Genomic DNA, 17,850 nt, shown 5'->3' on the forward strand with positions numbered 1-17,850 from the left:
CAGAAGCTATATGTGTGTCATTGACACTATGCAAAAACAGAGATGATCGTGTTTCGTTTGAGATACTTACTTGAAAAAAAATAAACCGTTCATATCCAGACTTTCTAGTTTGAGGTACAGAGGAGAAGCAAGGCGGGTTTGACATGGTTCATCATGCCTTATTATTATTTTTTTTTGTTAAACCAGTCTTGACCAAAAACTAAACACAACCATGAAATAAAAGAGATACTACCAAAATGATATATATTATTCAGTCGAATAGAAGCTGAGACGAAGTTGAAGCTGTAGGTACTGATGCCAACTCCTTGAGCATACGATACTTTTCTCCCACATCAGTAGATTCTGGAGTAAACGTTGCTGTCCTCAAATTTGCAGCATTCTTTATGACATATGTTGCCAGCTCTCTGTCTCCTCGTCTCCCTTTGTACCCAATCCACTCAAATGCCTCAAGACTAGATAAAATACACTCGGGGACAGAACTCGGCAGCTCCCAACCAATTGGGGTTTCTTTGCCACAAAGACCAGAATCATGTTTCTAAGACAAACATCAGAGTTATCAGTCAATAATATTGGAAAACTAAATCAGACTAAAGCATATTAGAGAGACAACGTAGGCACGTACATCAATGAGTTTGAGAAATCTTAGTTTTGGGGAATCTTGGAGCATAGAAGTAAGAAGATTCCACCAACGTATAGCAAATGTATACAAACTCAGATGAACAAGCTGATTGAAGATCATACCAGAAGGACACCTAACCTGTTTTTTTAGTTATACACAACAGCAGAAAGTAAAACATTGAGAGGGATAATAATATGAAAAATCACAAGATTCAATTCTAAGGAGTTTCTAATTACCTTTGAAATTGATAAACATAGAGAAAGATGTCGGACAGAAGTAAGAGCCCTCAGAAACTTCTGAGTAACTCCTCTAGTAATCGCAATATTTGCCTCGACCAATTCAGGCATGTTCTCAATTTGACGGGACTTGTAAAGTGCTTCATCTACGATGTTAAGGTACTTCAAACAAGGGGCATCTATCACATATCGACTACGACTAACATCATTTGTGTCGAACATAGTTAACCGTTGTAAGGAAGGCACCACGACAGTGACATCCATTACAGAGTCTTCCTCATGTCGCTCCAAAAAAAATTCTTCAAGATTTGGACAGCCAGATAAAAGACTTGGAAGAGATGCATCGTCTACGTAATCAACACTTGTTAGGTGCAGAACTTTGAGAGACGGGAGACGAACTGAAGAAGGAACATCCAAAAGAACGTAACTGATGAGACTCAAGGTCTCTAGTGTATTAGAGGTGTATAGGCTACTCGGTAAAGTAACAGACACATCCTTGGAAGAACGAATATTAATTTCCAGCTCAATCACACGGCGACTAACTGCAATATCAATCCACAGTCTAATGTCTATAGCGGGACAGTGAGAGCCAAGATTGAGATGCAATTGTTGTAGAACAGGTGCCTTATTTGATAGCAACGACCTGTAAACAAACTGAGAGAAGCTCTTATAGTCACCCTTGTGATTGGTATCGTCGAATCGAAGTTGTGGCACTAACGTCCAAAGAAACCGCCATCTTTGGGACAAAAGACTTGTGGCCACAACATTTCTTGTCGGAACACATGACAAAATCCGCAAGAGCAAGTCATCCGAAAGCTGACTGATACGGTCCATTTGAGAAACAATGCTCTGAAATCTCAAACTTTGAGCTAGTGGCCAAAGGACCAAGTCTACGATTTGAGTCTACAGATTAAAGGGGTTTTATAAACAATACAGTGGAGAAACGATACAATTAAACAACAAACTGCAGTGGTCACAAAAACTTACAGTTCGATTGTTTGGAGATACACTCGTAGTTCCTTAGTGCTTGTTGGGTGTTCTCGAATGACAAAATGATGCGCTAGAAGAGTAAGAAGAGAGGGATGATTTAGGAGCTGACCAATGACCTAGGCCTCATTGATTTTACCCTATTTCTCTAGTCGCAAACTCTGTTTCGCAAAAAAAAAAAAAAAAAAAAAAAAAACCCTAAATCTAAAGTTGCTTTGCATTTCTCAGTAGAGGATAACAAAGGAGTTCCCTAGAGCATAACAGAGTGTCCCTAAAAATACCAAAACCCAGACGAAGACGAAGCTTGCCACAGGGGATAAAGTGCGGCAAATAGTGAAGCTGAAAGGTCTCAACTTTAAAAGTGAGAGAGAGACTGTAATCCCCGAAGTATGGCTTTGGGTGCAATCGTACTAAGTACTTAACCCACAATCTCAATCGAAAAGTAAACCGATTTAAGATATTCATTGGAGATGGTTAAAAGTTAAACCCGGAACCAAACCGTATATAGTCGAAATTGCAGTAACTTGTATAAGCGTAAACCAAGAACCAAACCAAACAAAGATTCACTGATACTATTGCGATTGGGTTAATCACAAATTCACAATATTCCCGGGAAAATTTGAATTTTGTTCTGAACCAGACTAAACCGAACTATATCTTCGGATAAAACGATGAGAACACACCATCCATCTATTTCAATGGGGGCAAATCATTTACATGACTTTCTCAACTGCTTGGAAAAAGACCACCGTTGCTCAAGAACACAACCAAAGGACTTCGAACACGATGAACCCCATCTGTCCAAATGATCTCCCCAAATACATACCGGGCAGAGGAAATCTTGGTGGGCTTGAATGTAACATAATATGAGTGTTCTTGTTGGCACTTCGAGAACACCATAATCTGCGGCCAGATCGCCACTTCCACTCCCACAGGTCTAATGATGTCCACGAAATAAACCGTGCTTTTGTTTGGACCAACGTTGCTTACAGTACGTTTTATGGTCCTGGTGAATCTCAGGCTCGGTATGGTTATAGATGGGTAGTTGAAATCCGCATTGGTTCGATACGAGTGAGAAGGAAAACATATTGTGGAAGACTCTGAGTGGAGAAGCATGGACTTGATTTGTTGATCCGTGTAGCCAATGTTGCACAAGAAGAGTACATAGTCTTCAGTTCTGGTATTATAAATCAGACCAGGGTCCATGGCTTTCAAAGGGTTTATATGCCCAGCACCAATATCAAACGGGTCAGTGGACTTCATCGACCCACCAGAGAGGATCAAGTCGTAGCTCGTGTCTCTTGTATACGCTGGAAACGGAAAGAAGATAGATCAATACCATATTTTGGTTTGTAAGAACAAAATGGGAGAGCCTATTAGAAGTAGAACCTGTGGTCATGATTGCGCTTCTGATTGCAGCTGGTGACCAGTCAGGGTGAGCTGACTGAAGAAGCGCCATAACTCCAGCCACATGAGGACATGACATTGACGTTCCAGACTGGAAATTCCACTCAATAGATCGGTGATCTCCTGGTAACATTGTAGGTGGAGTTTTAGAAGGCCATGCTGCTAATATCCCAATACCGGGCGCTGTAATATCTGGCTGCACAAACCAATAGACACACCAAAAACCAATATTCAGTAAGGTGACAAATCTAGCTCTGGTTTACACTCACTATATCTCAAATACTTCAACACAATTGCATCCTCAAACATACAACTTTATGAACCAAAGTAAATGAGTGTACCTTGAGAATATCAGGTGATTGTGAGCTAGGTCCTCTTGAAGAGAAATATGCAACAGTGGGTGCTGTAGTCTCTCCGATAACAGTTTTGCTCGGTCCAATTTTCACAACTGGCACTCTTCATTTTTACCAAAAGGAATCTGGTGAGTTTGTTTTCTATAATCATATATCAGCGTTGCGCTTGGTAGCAAAATGTATAACCGAAGAATGTGGCTTACGTAGGTGAACGAGCAAGATAGTTCCTAATCATTGTCCCGTGAAGAATATCAACACGAACTGTTGGGATCATGTCTACTTCTTCAGCGAGCTGTTTGGTGGGTGATGCTGCAAATATCAGTGCCGATGCATTCGCTCTTATTGCAGCAGCTTGTGCTTCTTCGATGAACTGAACGGGACCCAAAGTAGAGAAGCACAAAATGATTGTCTCACTGGCAATTATCTTCAACCAGTTCTCCCATTTGCAAACCCTGCACATAACAGTCCTTACAGTTATACACCAATGCTGCTATATAAACATGTATAGAAAGCGGCATGAATTGAATTTCAAATACAATTTAAAGAATTTTGAGATTAATACCCTCCACTGAAATACGTTGTTGCAACTTCTAATATACCAGTGATCTCCTGAGAAATCAAGCTCTGACCCTGAAATTATTCAAAGTTCTAATCTTTTAAATTCTGAGCCTAAAAAGAATCAATCTTTCAGAATTAGTTGTGGCCTACAATGAACTATATAGGTGAGTACCGTGAGAGTGAAACTGCCGTCGATAACAATTCTGGTGGGAAAACTCCGATCCACAGTCGAAGCTGCGACGGAAACAACCCAAGGAGAGACGTTCTGAACAACACCAGGATCAGGCCCGTCGTTTCCGCAAGAGAAAACCACGCTGATTCCTCTCTCCGCCGCGTGAAACGCCCCAATATCTGCGCTCGACTCGAAAAACGGAGATAACGGCGGAGATGAGCCGAAAGACGCGGAGATCACGTGAACACCATCGTGGATCGCATCGTCGAAAGCTGCCAAGATATCAGCCTCCGTGCAAACCCCTTCCAAATCCTTCCCCCAGCACGTTTTGAACACTGCAAGCCTCGCCAATGGAGCTCCGCCGCGAGCGGTGCCGCGTCCAAGATCGGAGAAGCCGGAGACGTTGCGAACAACGGATCCGACAGCGGTGGAAGCCGTGTGTGTGCCGTGACCGAGGTAATCACGCGGCGATCTGTATTCCGGATCTCGCGTGAAGTCAATCGGTCCGTACGTCTCTTCGAATCCTCTGAGGTAAAATCTAGCGCCGATCAATTTACGATTGCAATGTACGGTTGGATCGAAGTCTTCTCCTCCGACGCATATTCCGTTCCACGACGAAGGTATAGGTTTCGCCTCCGTCGGTTCCTTGAAACTCTCCGATTCCGGCCAAATCCCTAAATCGAAAGTAACAAAAATTTCAACGAAATGCTAACATTGAGAGCTCTGCAACAAGGAAAATTCGGGGACAAAGCAGAGACCAGTATCAAAAATCCCGACGATGATGTCGGAGCCATAGGCGAGCTGCGGCGGAGGAGTACGACGGACATTGTCGACGGTGAGACCTAAGAAATCCCAGCTCCTCGTTGTGTGTAACTTCAAGCTTTTGCTTTTGAAAACCGTTATGACCTGGTCCAATTCTATACCAAGTTCGGTTATCTTTACCGGTTTTCATTCTAATTTAATTACCGGTTTTAGTGTAACTGAACAAAACGGAACTAGATCGATTGGAATACATGTTACTGGTTCCGCTAAACCAAAACCAAACCGATTTCTTTAATAATGGGAATGATTTTGCCGCTATATAATATAAAGATGGAAGTATTACTTGCTAAAGAAGCAGCTTGTGTTGAGTTGAGTTTTGCGGAGAAGCCTGAGAAGCCATAGTTGTAACTGTACAACATCGATCGTTCCGCATCTTCTTTGCTACAATAATATCTCCAAAAATTCACGGACGAGATCATTGACCGACAAAAAAAAAAAAGATTGTAAAAGAAATGAGTTTTGAACAAGGTAACCTTGTGAAGACTTTGGAAAGAAGATGAAGGTGGTGGCTTGAAGCTAACGCAGAGTTTTCTAGCCGGTTAGCGCCTAAATATACAACGTAAACCTGGAAGACATGCCAAAGCCAATCCGGAGTTAAGTCTGCAAATGAAAAGATATTTCATACACAAGGTTTAGTGTTTAGTGATTTACATGAGAAATTGGTGTTGTTGCTTGAATTGATGAGTGAAGTAGTAATGTAAGAGCAAGAACAATAAAATTTTCCATTGATTTTATACGGCCCGAGAAAGATCTAGCTTGACACATTGCTGCTACCAATCACTCAGATTGAGATACTTATAACTAATTCACTCTCAAGCTTATATTAATCATTTATAAATCGATCATTGTGACAGACTCAACAAGGCATAGGCTCACGAACCACATCATTCTCACTTTTAGGTCTAAACTTGTTAATAGCTAGATGCCTAGATTGTTTAATTCCTCTAAGAGTAGACATGCTTTGAAAGATGTTTCCATTTTGTTATGTATAGCTTATCTTTTATCATTAAAGCTATCACAAATTGTTAGGGATCAATTAGAGCTAAATAAGCTATAAGTAGTTTAAGAACGTTCCTTAGAAGAGTTTTAATTAGATCAAAGAGTGGTAGCTTGCAATTGATAAGCAACCTGTAGAGAACAACTCAATGGATTAATTAAGGTGAAACCTACAGAGACAGTAGCTTACGAGTCCCATCATTCTACATCCACTAGAAGTTAACATTCCTACAAAATTTTGTTCCAAATTAACTAAGCTTTCATATATTAACAAATTCTTGCGAGATACAGCTTTATTTTTAGCATATGACCTCTACAAAACGTTTCTACCTATACGGTATAAGATCTCTGGTAAGTTAATTGCTTCTAATAATTTGCAATAATTCTGATTCTTAGGGATATTAAAACCAAACATGGTATAGAATCACTGACTTTTATTCAACCACTAAATCAACAGGCTTCATTTTGATTTTCCAGCTTTTTAAATTAATTAAACACTAAAAAAATGGATTAGGCCACTATTCGATTCATGATGATGTTGGGAACATAGAAGTCAACGTGGCAAGATCAGGAAGGGTGAAGAAAGATCTTGGAAAACAAACCCCAACCTTTGTGTATCGTATGCACAAACACAGACAAATCTGACGAAATTCTCGGGAAAATATCATCCAGTTACAGTTTTGTCGGAATAAAAAGTTTACGAACATGGTGTTCAACGGCCAGACAGTTGTGTCTGTAGCCCATTTGTCGGCGGAGATTTGGCAGCGATTACGGCGGATCCCACCGTCTGACCGCATAAGCAGCAGCGAGATGCTTGAGCTAGTCTGCTTCTTCCCGCTCCAGCAATTGGGTCGATTCGCTTTATGCTTCTTGACTTTTCTCTGTCTTCCTCATCCAGGTTTGCTCTATCCTGAACCCGACGATGACGATGGGAATCACGCTTTTGTTAATGGCTCCTCTTCATCTTCCATCGCTAGACATCAGCATCACTTTCATCTGCACTTTGAGTGATCAAAACCAAACTCGATCATGTTCTCTTCTTTGAGTTACTCTGTTTTCTCTCTGTGTTTGATGTATATACTATGTAGTTTTGGATTTGGTGTATATTGTCTAGATTTGGGTTTGTTTTAAGTCTAGTCCTTGATGATTGTAGACCATAAATGTGAGTTTAATCTGCACTTGAAGTCTTGAAATATTGTTGAATCGATTTTACCTCGAAATGTTAAGACTTGAAGTTGCATCCGATTTGTTTTGTGATGTTCATATCTTCTGTGGGAAATTGATCAGAGACCAAGAGAGTTTGTGGGTTTGAGAGTAAACAACTCTGGTTTTGGATCTTTACGACTCTGTGTCTGATGTAATTAGCTCTAAAGATCAAGAACGGTGTTTGTTCATAAACCAGCTTTATTGGATATCTAGGTTTGGTGAGTTTTTTGGTTTTCTTGGCTTCCAAGAAAGAAGCTTGGTAATACTAGTGTAAATCGGATACTTCATGGTTCCTCATTGTTTTCATCTCCTACGGTTTCAGTCAGAGTCTTGTATATATAATATAGGCAATAACATCAGCCTGTACCTGCTGATTAATCCGCTAATCAGAGAAATGTAGTGGAAGTTTATGTAAAATTAATTATAAGAATAACAGATACTTTCAAAATTCTGATGTAGAGTTACAAAATCATAAATACACCTTATTCCTCTTAATAGATCTTTAATAATATGAAGACTCACATTTTTAGGTTATTTGTGTGTATCGAATTTTTGAGCAATAATTGGGGGAGAAAGCGATTGAGCCAATTACATACCAGGTGAGAGCACATGGAACCATCAATCAAATTACATATTCTTTGCCTATAAAGAAACAACCAACCAAACAGCTCATTGCTTCTCTTATCTATACTCTATTCACTGTCACAGAAAAAAACAAACCGTTTCCTATTTCTTCCACTCTTTAATTTTTCTAAAGAATTGAAAAATACTACCTTTTGAACTGTATATAATCTTTGAACCAACATATTAATATCCATATCTCCAAGTATCACAACTTAATTCGGCTGCAGTACTATTCTTTCCAACTGTCTATTTTTCTTTCTTTTTTTCAACTAAAGAGATCTCAGTTGGCTTTACAGAGGTTCATGTGACAATAAAGTGTTTTGCTTTACCAAATACAAAGAATTCGCAAACTGAATAATTGTGTTGGTGTTAATAAAACTGTAAAGTGATAATTACAGAGTTGGCATTACATGCATCCATGTGTATATATAACCCACAATTCATAACATATCATAACACACCACAAAACAGTACTAAACATAAAATCTCTTCGTGATTTCTAAAGTAAAGAATCACTTAAAGAGAAACCAATGGAGGCAATGAAGATGAGACTCTTTGTGGCGGTTTTGGTGGCGACGATGGCTTTGTCAGCCATGCAACAGGTTGCCGCGGTGGAGGCTCCTGCCCCGAGTCCTACTTCGGACGCTTCCTTGTCCATCCCTGCTTTCTTCGCCTCTGTTGCCACTTTGGCCTTTGGGTTTCTCTTCTAAACAAATTTGTTTTGTCTTTCTAATTTTATGAAAATCATATTCTTGATTTTTTTTTTTTTGCGCTTATGTAATGTTCTAAGATTTTCCACGTCCAAATATCAATAAATTATTTCTATCACTTCTTTTTGTTTAATTGCAGTGCAGCTTTGACAAAATCGTTTTAGGAAAAAAAATTGGAGTTTGACAAATCGTAAGTTGTTGTTCGTGGTATAGTATTATTTTCTATAGTTTTGGTGATTAAATAAGAGATTAAACTAGTTAAAATCTTAATCTCAAAGCATTATAGTGGGGTGTGGGACAAACAAGCAGACAACTTGTAAGCTTTATAATCATGACATCTTCTAAGAAAAGTATAATATTTACCAAAAGGAAATTGTAACTAGGTGTTGATTTCTAATATCAATCTTGATCATAATTGCAATTGCTTTCATTCGTTTTGTTTTTCATGATTTCATCTCTAAAGTATTGAATAAGTGTAGATGAAGGGTTGTAATTGACAAAATAAATTTTTATGGGGTTACAATAGAAAAAAAACATTCGAGTGTGTGAGTAAATAACGTAAAAAAAGTGATTGTAATGGGCTACTTTTAAGGCCCACTAGATCAAGCAGGCCTTGTCCGTCAAACGTCCCCATTAGCGCCGGAGTAACAACGCCGTAGCCGCTATTTCTCTTAACGGCGTCAATACGAGTAATATATTCATCAGACAGCAACATTGAAACGACGCCGTAATCACTAGTTCTGTCTTAACGGGCGTCATTACGAGACATCAGGACATTCAAACGACGTCGTTTTTTCATATCGCGACGCCGCCTTCATTTTTATAGTTTTAGCGAGAATCATCAGTTTTCCCGATTGCTGAGTTAAACGGAGATGAGAGGGCTTTACCATTTCAAGAGAATCTCAATCTTTCGATCTCTCTTATCCTTCTCTGATGCCACTTATCCCGGAGCACTAACGACTAGGAGGTCACTGTATTCTTTGAGCCGGTCATTGTCATCATCCCCATACGCCGCCGGTGGATGCTGCCGAGAAACGTCTCTGCTTCACTCTCCGTGGTCTGCTCTGCAACGCCGAGGTGTTAAGGTTAACGCGATTCAGGTAAATTTTGATTGCGAAGTTTAAAGTTCCTGCTCATTTTGATTAGCGAATAAATTAGCACCTCTGGATTTGTTTGTTCTTCGAGAAGTGTTTTATATTAGACAAATTGAACTGTTTTTGAGTTGATACGAGTTTCTGTCAATTTGTAATTGCGTCGAGCATGTTGTTAGCGTCCATGTTCTCACTCTGATGTCTTTTGGGTTTTTAATTTCAGCTAAGGGCAGGGAATGTAATTGAACGGACAGGTTTGTTTTTGAAGTTTTCTCCTTTTGATTATACATCTGATCGTTTTTGGGTGGTTATATGCTGATTAAACTCAGTTTGATGGAACGTGGCCACCTTCAGGACGTACTTTTCGGGTTAGTCATTTGGACATTTGCTTTCTATCCTCAGTTTTTTTTTAGTTCCAAGTGTTGAGAAACAGTAATTATCCTTTTTGATGCGGTAGGTTGTAGAAGCAGAGCATAAACAACAAGGTAGAGGAGGAGCTTCCATACAGGTATGAAACTCTTCACCAGTTAACTACTCGAAATGTCAATTTATCATAGTCTCTGTGAGAGCACCAACTTAGGACATGTCAATCTGATTTAATGATTAGGCACGTGGGTTAGGATTTGATTCGTGCAGAGCATGACCATATTTGTTTAACAAGGGTCATCTTCTGTTATAGTCTATAGTACTTTACTTGTTTTATGCAATCAACAGTCCAATGTTTTGATCTTATTTTCTGTTAATATTCGGTCTCTTAGCCTCAACATTTGCGTCTCTCTTCTTTGTGGGAAACAGGTTGAGCTTCGTGATGTTGACAGTGGGAATAAGCTTAACTTGCGCTTTGGATCTGAGGAGTCGGTTGAGAGTATGTTGCTTCTTCCATAGCATTCGTAGCTTAGTGTAAATAAATCCTTTACGGCTTTACCTAAAAGTTGTTCTTTTGGGTGTTTCTAACTATTTTGTTATTAGCATTGTAGGGTAGGTCAGTTATTTTACTGTGATATTGATTGATTGTATCATTTACTGCAGAGGTTTTTGTTGAGGAGAAATCTTTCACGTGTTTATATACAGAGGGTGATACTGCATATCTGATCGAGTGAGTCCATTTTGTGTGTAGTTTCCTTACCTATTTTATATCAACTTAAACATTCTGTTGGACCTTGAGTTACTAAAGATTATTTCTTGAACTATGTATAACAAACAGGCCTAATACGTTTGAGCAAGTTGAAGTGCCATTGGACGTATTTGGCAAAGCTGCTGTATATTTAAAAGGTTGGTAGCACGGTGACGTCATTCATAGTGCATGTTGCTTTTTGAATCCTTTGTTGATGGTTTTCTAAACAACAATCTAAATAATCTGAGTGCAAAGCAGTCATTGTTTGATGATGAAACCCAGTTCTGTTGTTTTTGCTGAATGATTTGTGCTTGTGCTAAAAATAATAACGTATCTGCTGTGTAACTCTTTGTCCTTTCATTCCTCGTGATTGCAGAGGAAATGAAAGTTCAGTTGCAGCTGTATGATGGAAGAGCTTTATCTGCATCTATCCCTAAGCATATCACATGCACAGTGGTAGAAACACAACTTCCCATGAAAGGCCTAACATCAGCTCCTCGGTATGTCCTTATAAAAAGAAAAAAAAAGATCAGGAATTCGATTTCTCTATAACATATTGTTGATTCGCAGATGTACCATTTTTGTTTCTTCAACACCATGAATCAATCTTGACAAAAACGTCTTGTTTCTTAATATGCAGGTATAAGAGAGCTCTCCTGGATAATGGTTCCACTATACAGGTAAGTTGCAGCTATTAGTATTATTATTAGTTGATCTTCAAACGTCATGCGATCAGGAGCTAGTCTGGTTCATCTAAGTACCAAAGTAACTCTCGGTTCCACCTTGAGTTCCACAGGTACCATCTTATCTGGAGGCAGGTGAAAAGATTGTAATAAACACTGAAGATGACTCTTTTGTTAAAAGGTACCATTATTAAGTCAACTCTTTAAACCAATTAGACCGTTCATTATTGTTGTTATAGGCTTTTTCTCACGATAGTCCTCTTCTTGTTTTCTCTTAATACAGGGACAACAAATGAAACTCTTTAAGTAGTCGTTTAATACAACTCCTACGGAGGATAAAATTAGGAGTTTTAGTATTTATGAAGCTATAATCATTATTCATGTTCTCATAATCTCGGAGCTTTGAGATGTTGATTGTCACAAGTTCTTCTATATGAAGAAGACGTATCAGTGTGTAGAAAGATTTCAGAAATATAATAAAGGTTGGTTTCAGATTGCATACTGGGCCTACAATTTTTTTTTTTTTTTCAGACTATCCCTTGAAGCTAAACGTAGGAAATTATTGCATAAGATTTGCTTACATGAGATTAAGCTTTGCTCTGAAGCCTCTGATGGTGCAAAAGAATTTAGTGGGAGAAACTTGGTTTCTTAACAAAATCTCCACGTAGACACACACAACCATAGGAGAATATAGCATAGCATACTGATCAACCTTTTTTTATTCGGGTCGATCCTAATTGCATACTACTGGGCCTATTATATTTTCGGCCCAACGCCAAATATTTCCTTAATACTAATAAAAAGGATAAAGTAAATAAATAAAATAAAAAATAAAAAAGGAAAAAAAGGTTTGGAGATTAAAAAGAGTGAAGAGAAGAGAGCAATGGCAATATGTCTAACCCTTTTTCCGGTTACAGCAACGCCACCGCCGTCTTCTCTCTTCTCCTTCAATCGTTATTCTCGTTCTCACCATCACTTCTCTTCGTCTTCTCAGACTGGTAAAATCATTTCTCCTGAGCTCTCATCTCCCGATTTTGTCTCTCGTTATCTCTACTTGTGGTTATCTGTTACATTCCCCCATTTGCTTCTTAAGTTTTTTTTAGGTCATATGTTTAACTTTTCTATTGCAATATTTGTTGAAGATTATAATTGTTGTTATTTAGCATCTTGTAATTGTTGTCCTGCTTATAGTGTTTTTTAATATCGAAAACGCTGAAGATGGTAAGTGTACGTTTATAGTGCTGTTGATGGAACTCCAATTGAAGAGTGTAGCAATTTACAATCAAAGTTTTCATTGTTCTCTTGCTATTTTTTGCGTGTACTGATTTCGCTATGTGGTTTTGTAACCTAGACAGGAAAATTGAGAGTAACGGCTTGGAGATTTGCTTTCGCAACCAGAGCTAAGTCCTTGGCAACCATGGCAGCTGTAGTAAGTCACCATTTGTTTTTTTTTTTTTTTTGCTTTAATCCAAAAGAGAAAGTCTTAACAATATATAACTTTCCCTGTTTTTCGTGACTAATTTTGTTGAGTGCTGCTGATGACAGAATGAAGAATGTACCGGGAATCTTAAACGCCAACTCGCAAAGCTATTTGATGTGTCTCTCAAATTAACAGTTCCTGATGAACCTAGTGTTGAACCTTTGGTGGCTGCCTCCGCTCCTGGAAAATTTGGAGATTACCAATGGTCCTCTCTCTCTCTTTCATTTAATTCATTGAAATTATAGTTTCAGTTAAGCTCTTTTCTGTTTGCTGAATTAGTTCTTTTTTTTCATCAAAATTGTTGTCTGCAGCAACAATGCAATGGGTCTGTGGTCCATAATTAAAGGAAAGGGTACTCAGTTCAAGGGTCCTCCAGCTGTTGGACAGGTTGGTTTGGTCTTTATAAATTCATGGCGTTTTGTATGCTGTATGTCCTGAAGCAGATACGTTTAACTCTTATTCTATTTCCTTTTTCACGTAGGCCCTTGTTAAGAGTCTCCCTACTTCTGAGATGGTGGAATCATGCTCTGTAGCTGGACCTGGATTTATTAATGTTGTACTATCACCTAAGTGGATGGCTAAGGTGCTTATGCTGTATTTGTATTGTCATTTCTAGTGCTCACAGAAATAATGTATGTTTATTTTAATTGTTTTCTAATTTACCCGCAGAGTATTGAAAATATGCTTATCGATGGAGTTGACACATGGGCACCTTCTCTTCCGGTTAAGAGAGCTGTAGTTGATTTTTCCTCTCCCAACATTGCGAAAGAAATGCATGTTGGTCACCTAAGATCAACTATCATCGGTGACACGATAGCTCGCATGCTCGAGTACTCAAAGGTTGAAGTTCTACGCAGAAACCATGTTGGTGACTGGGGAACACAGGTAACTACTTTTCTGCTCTTCACATGATTTTTTAACCTTGAATTATTTTATTGTTGTATTCCAATATGTATCAAAGAATAAACGCTGATTTTATTCTGCAGTTTGGCATGCTGATTGAGTACCTCTTTGAGAAATTTCCTGATACAGATAGTGTGACCGAGACAGCAATTGGAGATCTTCAGGTCAGCTGCTTTACATCATCTGGCTTCTCAAGCTTTACTGATTTTGTTATGGCCTCACAAGCTTTACAGTTTTTATTATGTAGCAATATTGGTTTATATGCTGTGTGTGAAGATCCGAAGCAATTTAGTTTCTAATCTCAATGTCGTTTGATAGGTGTTCTACAAGGCATCAAAGCATAAATTTGATCTGGATGAGGAATTTAAGGAAAAAGCACAACAGGCTGTGGTTCGTTTACAGGTAAACAGCAATTCTCCTAAGCTAAATCATTGATGCATTTTTCTTTCGCAGTGCCTCAATTTGCAGCTGCCTTTGGTTGCAAGATCTAAATTACCCACTCGTCTATCTTTTTTTGTTTCTTCGGTGCAGGGTGGAGATCCTTTATACCGTAAGGCTTGGACTAAGATTTGTGACATCAGCCGAACTGAGTTTGCCATGGTTTATCAACGCCTTCGAGTTGAACTTGAAGAAAAGGTAAAGATATAGCTGGACCTATACTATACTATTTGAGATAAATTGGAAACAGAGATACATTAGTGGGTAAATGAAACATACATCGATTAATTCATGACAGGGAGAAAGCTTTTACAACCCTTATATTTCTAAAGTAATTGAAGAATTGAATACCAAGGGGTTGGTTGAAGAAAGCGAAGGTGCTCGTGTGATTTTCCTTGAAGGTTTTAACATCCCACTTATGATTGTTAAGAGTGATGGTGGTTTTAACTATGCCTCTACAGATCTGACTGCTCTTTGGTGAGTTGTCTTTAATTGTTCCATGAAATCCTGACTTTAGTAGCAATCTTTTGAAAATACATCCATTATGACTTTCCGTGTTTGTATTTGCTGGAGTGTGTGGCTTGATCTGAACTTGCTGTTGTTGAATGAATTGTCTGCTGGTGCTAAATTCTACTTGGCTCAGGTACCGGCTCAATGAAGAGAAAGCTGAGTGGATTATATATGTGACCGATGTTGGCCAGCAGCAGCACTTTAATATGTTCTTCAAAGTAGGTTTGATGAATGCTTATTTTTTTTGACGTCTTGTGAAATGTTATATCTTCATCGAAACTGTCAGTCGTAACTGTGGTTTTCATGTTACTCTGAATCAGGCTGCCAGAAAAGCAGGTTGGCTTCCAGACAATGATGAAACTTACCCTAGAGTTAACCATGTTGGTTTTGGTCTCGTCCTTGGCGAAGATGGCAAGCGATTTAGAACTCGGGCAACAGATGTGGTCCGCCTAGTTGATTTGCTAGATGAGGCCAAGACTCGCAGTAAAATTGCCCTTGTTGAGCACGGTACCTACTTTGTGTCAGCACTCTCTACGTTTTGAATTGTTATATTGTTCACGTATTCAGTTATTATTTGGTATATCCATCCCTTATATGTTGGTTCTCTGTTTAGGTAAGGACAAAGAATGGACACCCGAGGAACTGGACCAAACAGCTGAGGCAATTGGCTATGGTGCGGTGAAGTAAGTATCATCTCTATACTACTGCTGATGATAGTAAATTCAGTCAGTATCTTCTGGCTTTCGGTGACTTCTTGTAATTAAATTTGCACGGATTTGATGAGTGTTCTGCTCGACAGTTGGCATTATTTTATTTTCATGCTACAAGCTAACTTTGGGTTTTGTTTGTTTTTCCAAGGTATGCTGACCTGAAGAACAACAGATTGACAAATTATACTTTCAGCTTTGATCAAATGCTTAATGACAAGGTACTGGAATTTACCATCTTACATATTTGCATAGCAGTCATCTACACATGCTTACTGATCATATGTCATGAGCAGGGAAATACAGCCGTTTACCTTCTTTACGCCCATGCTCGGATCTGTTCAATCATCAGAAAGTCTGGCAAAGATATAGATGAGCTGAAAAAGGTATTTTTAGCCGCACGAACATAAATCACTTAATTTTATTCGTTGCTCGACTTGGCTGAACCTGAACCAGTGTCTCTATTAAGGAAGTGCTACATTAAAACCTATTTAATTTGAAAGCTTAAACAATTTCCAGAAGTGTTACAACTGTTAACTCCATGCCAGTGCTATAGTTTGTGCTATTTTTCACATTATCATAATAAATGGATCGGCGTACACCTACGTAGACCATTATTAGTTCCTACCCTACGCAGTACGATGAAGAGTTATTCTTATGTTTCAATATCTGCTACATTGCAGACAGGAAAGCTAGTGTTGGATCATCCAGATGAGCGAGCACTGGGGCTTCATTTGCTTCGATTTGCTGAGGTAACACATGCTCATTAGATACTACTTTCATATTTGACTTCCTTATCTTGGTAACGTGATGAACAATTGCATAACACATGTGTGAACGATCTGCAGACGGTTGAGGAAGCTTGCACCAACTTGTTACCGAGCGTACTGTGCGAGTACCTCTACAGTTTATCTGACTACTACACCAGATTCTACTCCAATTGTCAGGTGTGGATTCCCAACATTCCATGTTTTTTATTTGATATGTTGATATTGGACTGTAGCTGCATAATCAATCAACCACCAGTCGATGGTCTCACTTAAAACATGAACTTTTACAGGTAAATGGTTCACCAGAGGAGACGAGCCGTCTATTACTTTGTGAAGCAACGGCTATAGTCATGCGGAAATGCTTCCACCTTCTTGGAATCACCCCTGTTTACAAGATTTGATGCATCACATCACAATTAAACTACTCAAAAGATGAAAGGTTTTAATCCATTTTGACAATTTTCCGCACAATTAGTGAAAAGGCGTTCTTTAGCCCAAAATTTCTCGCATTTCTCATTTAGCTTGGGAAACTTGTATACAAATGAAATACAATGTTAAACTGAACCCAGAAAGTTTGTTTTTGTCATGTCATTGAACTGATTTTGGTGAATTATGAAATGGTTTTAAAAGTTAAATCTTGAATTGGAATGGCTTGAGGATGTTCTTGTGGCTTTCATGGAGATTGTGGCCTTTGGTCCATAGAAATAATCCCTTTTGCAGCTTGAATTCATTCTTGATCCTCTCTTCTTCACGAGATCCTGTAGGCTTGTGACATTTGCTAGAGATGTGAATGACTCAGATTTGCCTTCATAATACTTTGAAAGTCCTCCTTTCTTGACGTGTCTGTGAAAAAAAAAACACGATAAGAATACAAATTGTTAATATTTTCCGTGTCAATAGAAATAAACATCAAACAAAGTGAAGAAGCACATGGAGATGATTCTCTCGATATATTATTATTACTTATGGATGGTATTTCAAATTCGAAACATAAACAGAAACTGAAACAATTTGAGGACGAGATTAAAGAGAGCCATTACATGATAGGGAGCTGAGAGATGAGGTCAGATAGATCGTCAAAAGCCCCATTTGAAGAAGAAGCATCCTCTGTTAAATCAGATGAACACATGGATATAGAGGATGAGGATCCTGAAACTCCAACAACACCACCTTCTTCTTCTGTTGTCGAAATCATCATACCATCGTAAACATTCATTCTTTTTTTCTTTTTCTTTTGTCAATTTATGTTTGGTTTCTGATCTGCTCTTTCAGTCTTAACCAAAACGAAAAACAAGAGAAAAGTTTTTTTGAACAATAAGAACAGAACAGAGAGTTCTTGGCGAGATGTTTGTGTTCTGTTTTAGTTTTTTTTGTTTTGTTTGATTAAGGTGTGTTCTGTTGTTATATATATATAGATAGATATAGAGAGGTGTTAATTGTTTGTAGATAAGAGAAGAGATACGG

At 38.5% G+C, this 17,850-nt stretch overlaps 6 protein-coding genes and 1 non-coding gene across 8 annotated transcripts; 4 read left to right on the forward strand and 3 right to left on the reverse strand.

Moving 5' to 3' along the window:
- Nucleotides 1-35: 35 nt before the first annotated feature.
- Nucleotides 36-2,233, reverse strand: LOC104722322 (F-box/FBD/LRR-repeat protein At4g26340-like). Its single transcript, XM_010440468.3, has 4 exons — nucleotides 1,843-2,233; nucleotides 856-1,758; nucleotides 623-757; nucleotides 36-535 (listed from the first exon to the last, which is right to left on the reverse strand). The coding sequence occupies exons 2-4, from the start codon at nucleotides 1,687-1,689 to the stop codon at nucleotides 251-253; spliced, it is 1,254 nt and encodes a 417-aa protein (XP_010438770.1). The 5' UTR covers nucleotides 1,690-1,758; nucleotides 1,843-2,233; the 3' UTR covers nucleotides 36-250.
- A 114-nt stretch (nucleotides 2,234-2,347) lies between these two features.
- On the reverse strand, nucleotides 2,348-5,914 carry LOC104722323 (subtilisin-like protease SBT3.18). Its single transcript, XM_019231793.2, has 10 exons — nucleotides 5,806-5,914; nucleotides 5,628-5,719; nucleotides 5,438-5,535; nucleotides 5,091-5,249; nucleotides 4,333-5,006; nucleotides 4,165-4,232; nucleotides 3,806-4,054; nucleotides 3,591-3,705; nucleotides 3,232-3,445; nucleotides 2,348-3,152 (listed from the first exon to the last, which is right to left on the reverse strand). The coding sequence occupies exons 1-10, from the start codon at nucleotides 5,878-5,880 to the stop codon at nucleotides 2,569-2,571; spliced, it is 2,328 nt and encodes a 775-aa protein (XP_019087338.2). The 5' UTR covers nucleotides 5,881-5,914; the 3' UTR covers nucleotides 2,348-2,568.
- An 803-nt stretch (nucleotides 5,915-6,717) lies between these two features.
- LOC147933722 (uncharacterized) lies at nucleotides 6,718-7,395 on the forward strand. Its single transcript, XM_087474002.1, has one exon. It carries the CDS (start codon nucleotides 6,856-6,858, stop codon nucleotides 7,159-7,161), a length of 306 nt encoding a protein of 101 aa, XP_087330128.1. The 5' UTR covers nucleotides 6,718-6,855; the 3' UTR covers nucleotides 7,162-7,395.
- Nucleotides 7,396-8,418: 1,023 nt separating this feature from the next.
- LOC109127174 (arabinogalactan protein 13) lies at nucleotides 8,419-8,808 on the forward strand. The gene has a single exon (XM_019231578.2). It carries the CDS (start codon nucleotides 8,511-8,513, stop codon nucleotides 8,688-8,690), a length of 180 nt encoding a protein of 59 aa, XP_019087123.1. The 5' UTR covers nucleotides 8,419-8,510; the 3' UTR covers nucleotides 8,691-8,808.
- Nucleotides 8,809-9,470: 662 nt separating this feature from the next.
- On the forward strand, nucleotides 9,471-12,077 carry LOC104722324 (uncharacterized). The gene is made up of 11 exons (XM_010440470.3): nucleotides 9,471-9,790; nucleotides 10,005-10,035; nucleotides 10,136-10,149; nucleotides 10,239-10,289; nucleotides 10,577-10,646; nucleotides 10,811-10,877; nucleotides 10,986-11,053; nucleotides 11,272-11,395; nucleotides 11,536-11,575; nucleotides 11,692-11,759; nucleotides 11,862-12,077. The coding sequence occupies exons 1-11, from the start codon at nucleotides 9,563-9,565 to the stop codon at nucleotides 11,872-11,874; spliced, it is 774 nt and encodes a 257-aa protein (XP_010438772.1). The 5' UTR covers nucleotides 9,471-9,562; the 3' UTR covers nucleotides 11,875-12,077.
- A 318-nt stretch (nucleotides 12,078-12,395) lies between these two features.
- LOC104722327 (arginine--tRNA ligase, chloroplastic/mitochondrial) lies at nucleotides 12,396-17,021 on the forward strand. 2 transcript variants are annotated; one of them, XM_010440473.3, is made up of 18 exons: nucleotides 12,396-12,576; nucleotides 12,934-13,007; nucleotides 13,124-13,263; nucleotides 13,370-13,445; nucleotides 13,540-13,641; nucleotides 13,728-13,943; nucleotides 14,045-14,125; nucleotides 14,280-14,363; nucleotides 14,493-14,597; nucleotides 14,698-14,876; nucleotides 15,043-15,127; nucleotides 15,230-15,416; nucleotides 15,523-15,592; nucleotides 15,768-15,837; nucleotides 15,913-16,002; nucleotides 16,300-16,368; nucleotides 16,465-16,563; nucleotides 16,677-17,021. In XM_010440473.3, exons 1-18 carry the CDS (start codon nucleotides 12,462-12,464, stop codon nucleotides 16,785-16,787), a joined length of 1,953 nt encoding a protein of 650 aa, XP_010438775.2. In that variant the 5' UTR covers nucleotides 12,396-12,461; the 3' UTR covers nucleotides 16,788-17,021. The 2 variants fall into 2 exon arrangements, with proteins under 2 accessions (XP_010438775.2, XP_010438776.1); XM_010440474.3 differs by having other exon boundaries at nucleotides 12,406-12,576; nucleotides 12,930-13,007.
- Nucleotides 16,875-17,761, reverse strand: LOC104722326 (protein OXIDATIVE STRESS 3). The gene is made up of 2 exons (XR_015571813.1): nucleotides 17,427-17,761; nucleotides 16,875-17,229 (listed from the first exon to the last, which is right to left on the reverse strand). It is a non-coding gene; the product is annotated as a protein OXIDATIVE STRESS 3 (transcript).
- Between the last annotated feature and the right edge of the window lie 89 nt (nucleotides 17,762-17,850).

The sequence above is a fragment of the Camelina sativa genome, chromosome 11 (assembly GCF_030686135.1).
Source record: "Camelina sativa cultivar CO46 ecotype springtype chromosome 11, ASM3068613v1".
In the NCBI taxonomy this organism is placed as follows: domain Eukaryota; kingdom Viridiplantae; phylum Streptophyta; class Magnoliopsida; order Brassicales; family Brassicaceae; genus Camelina; species Camelina sativa.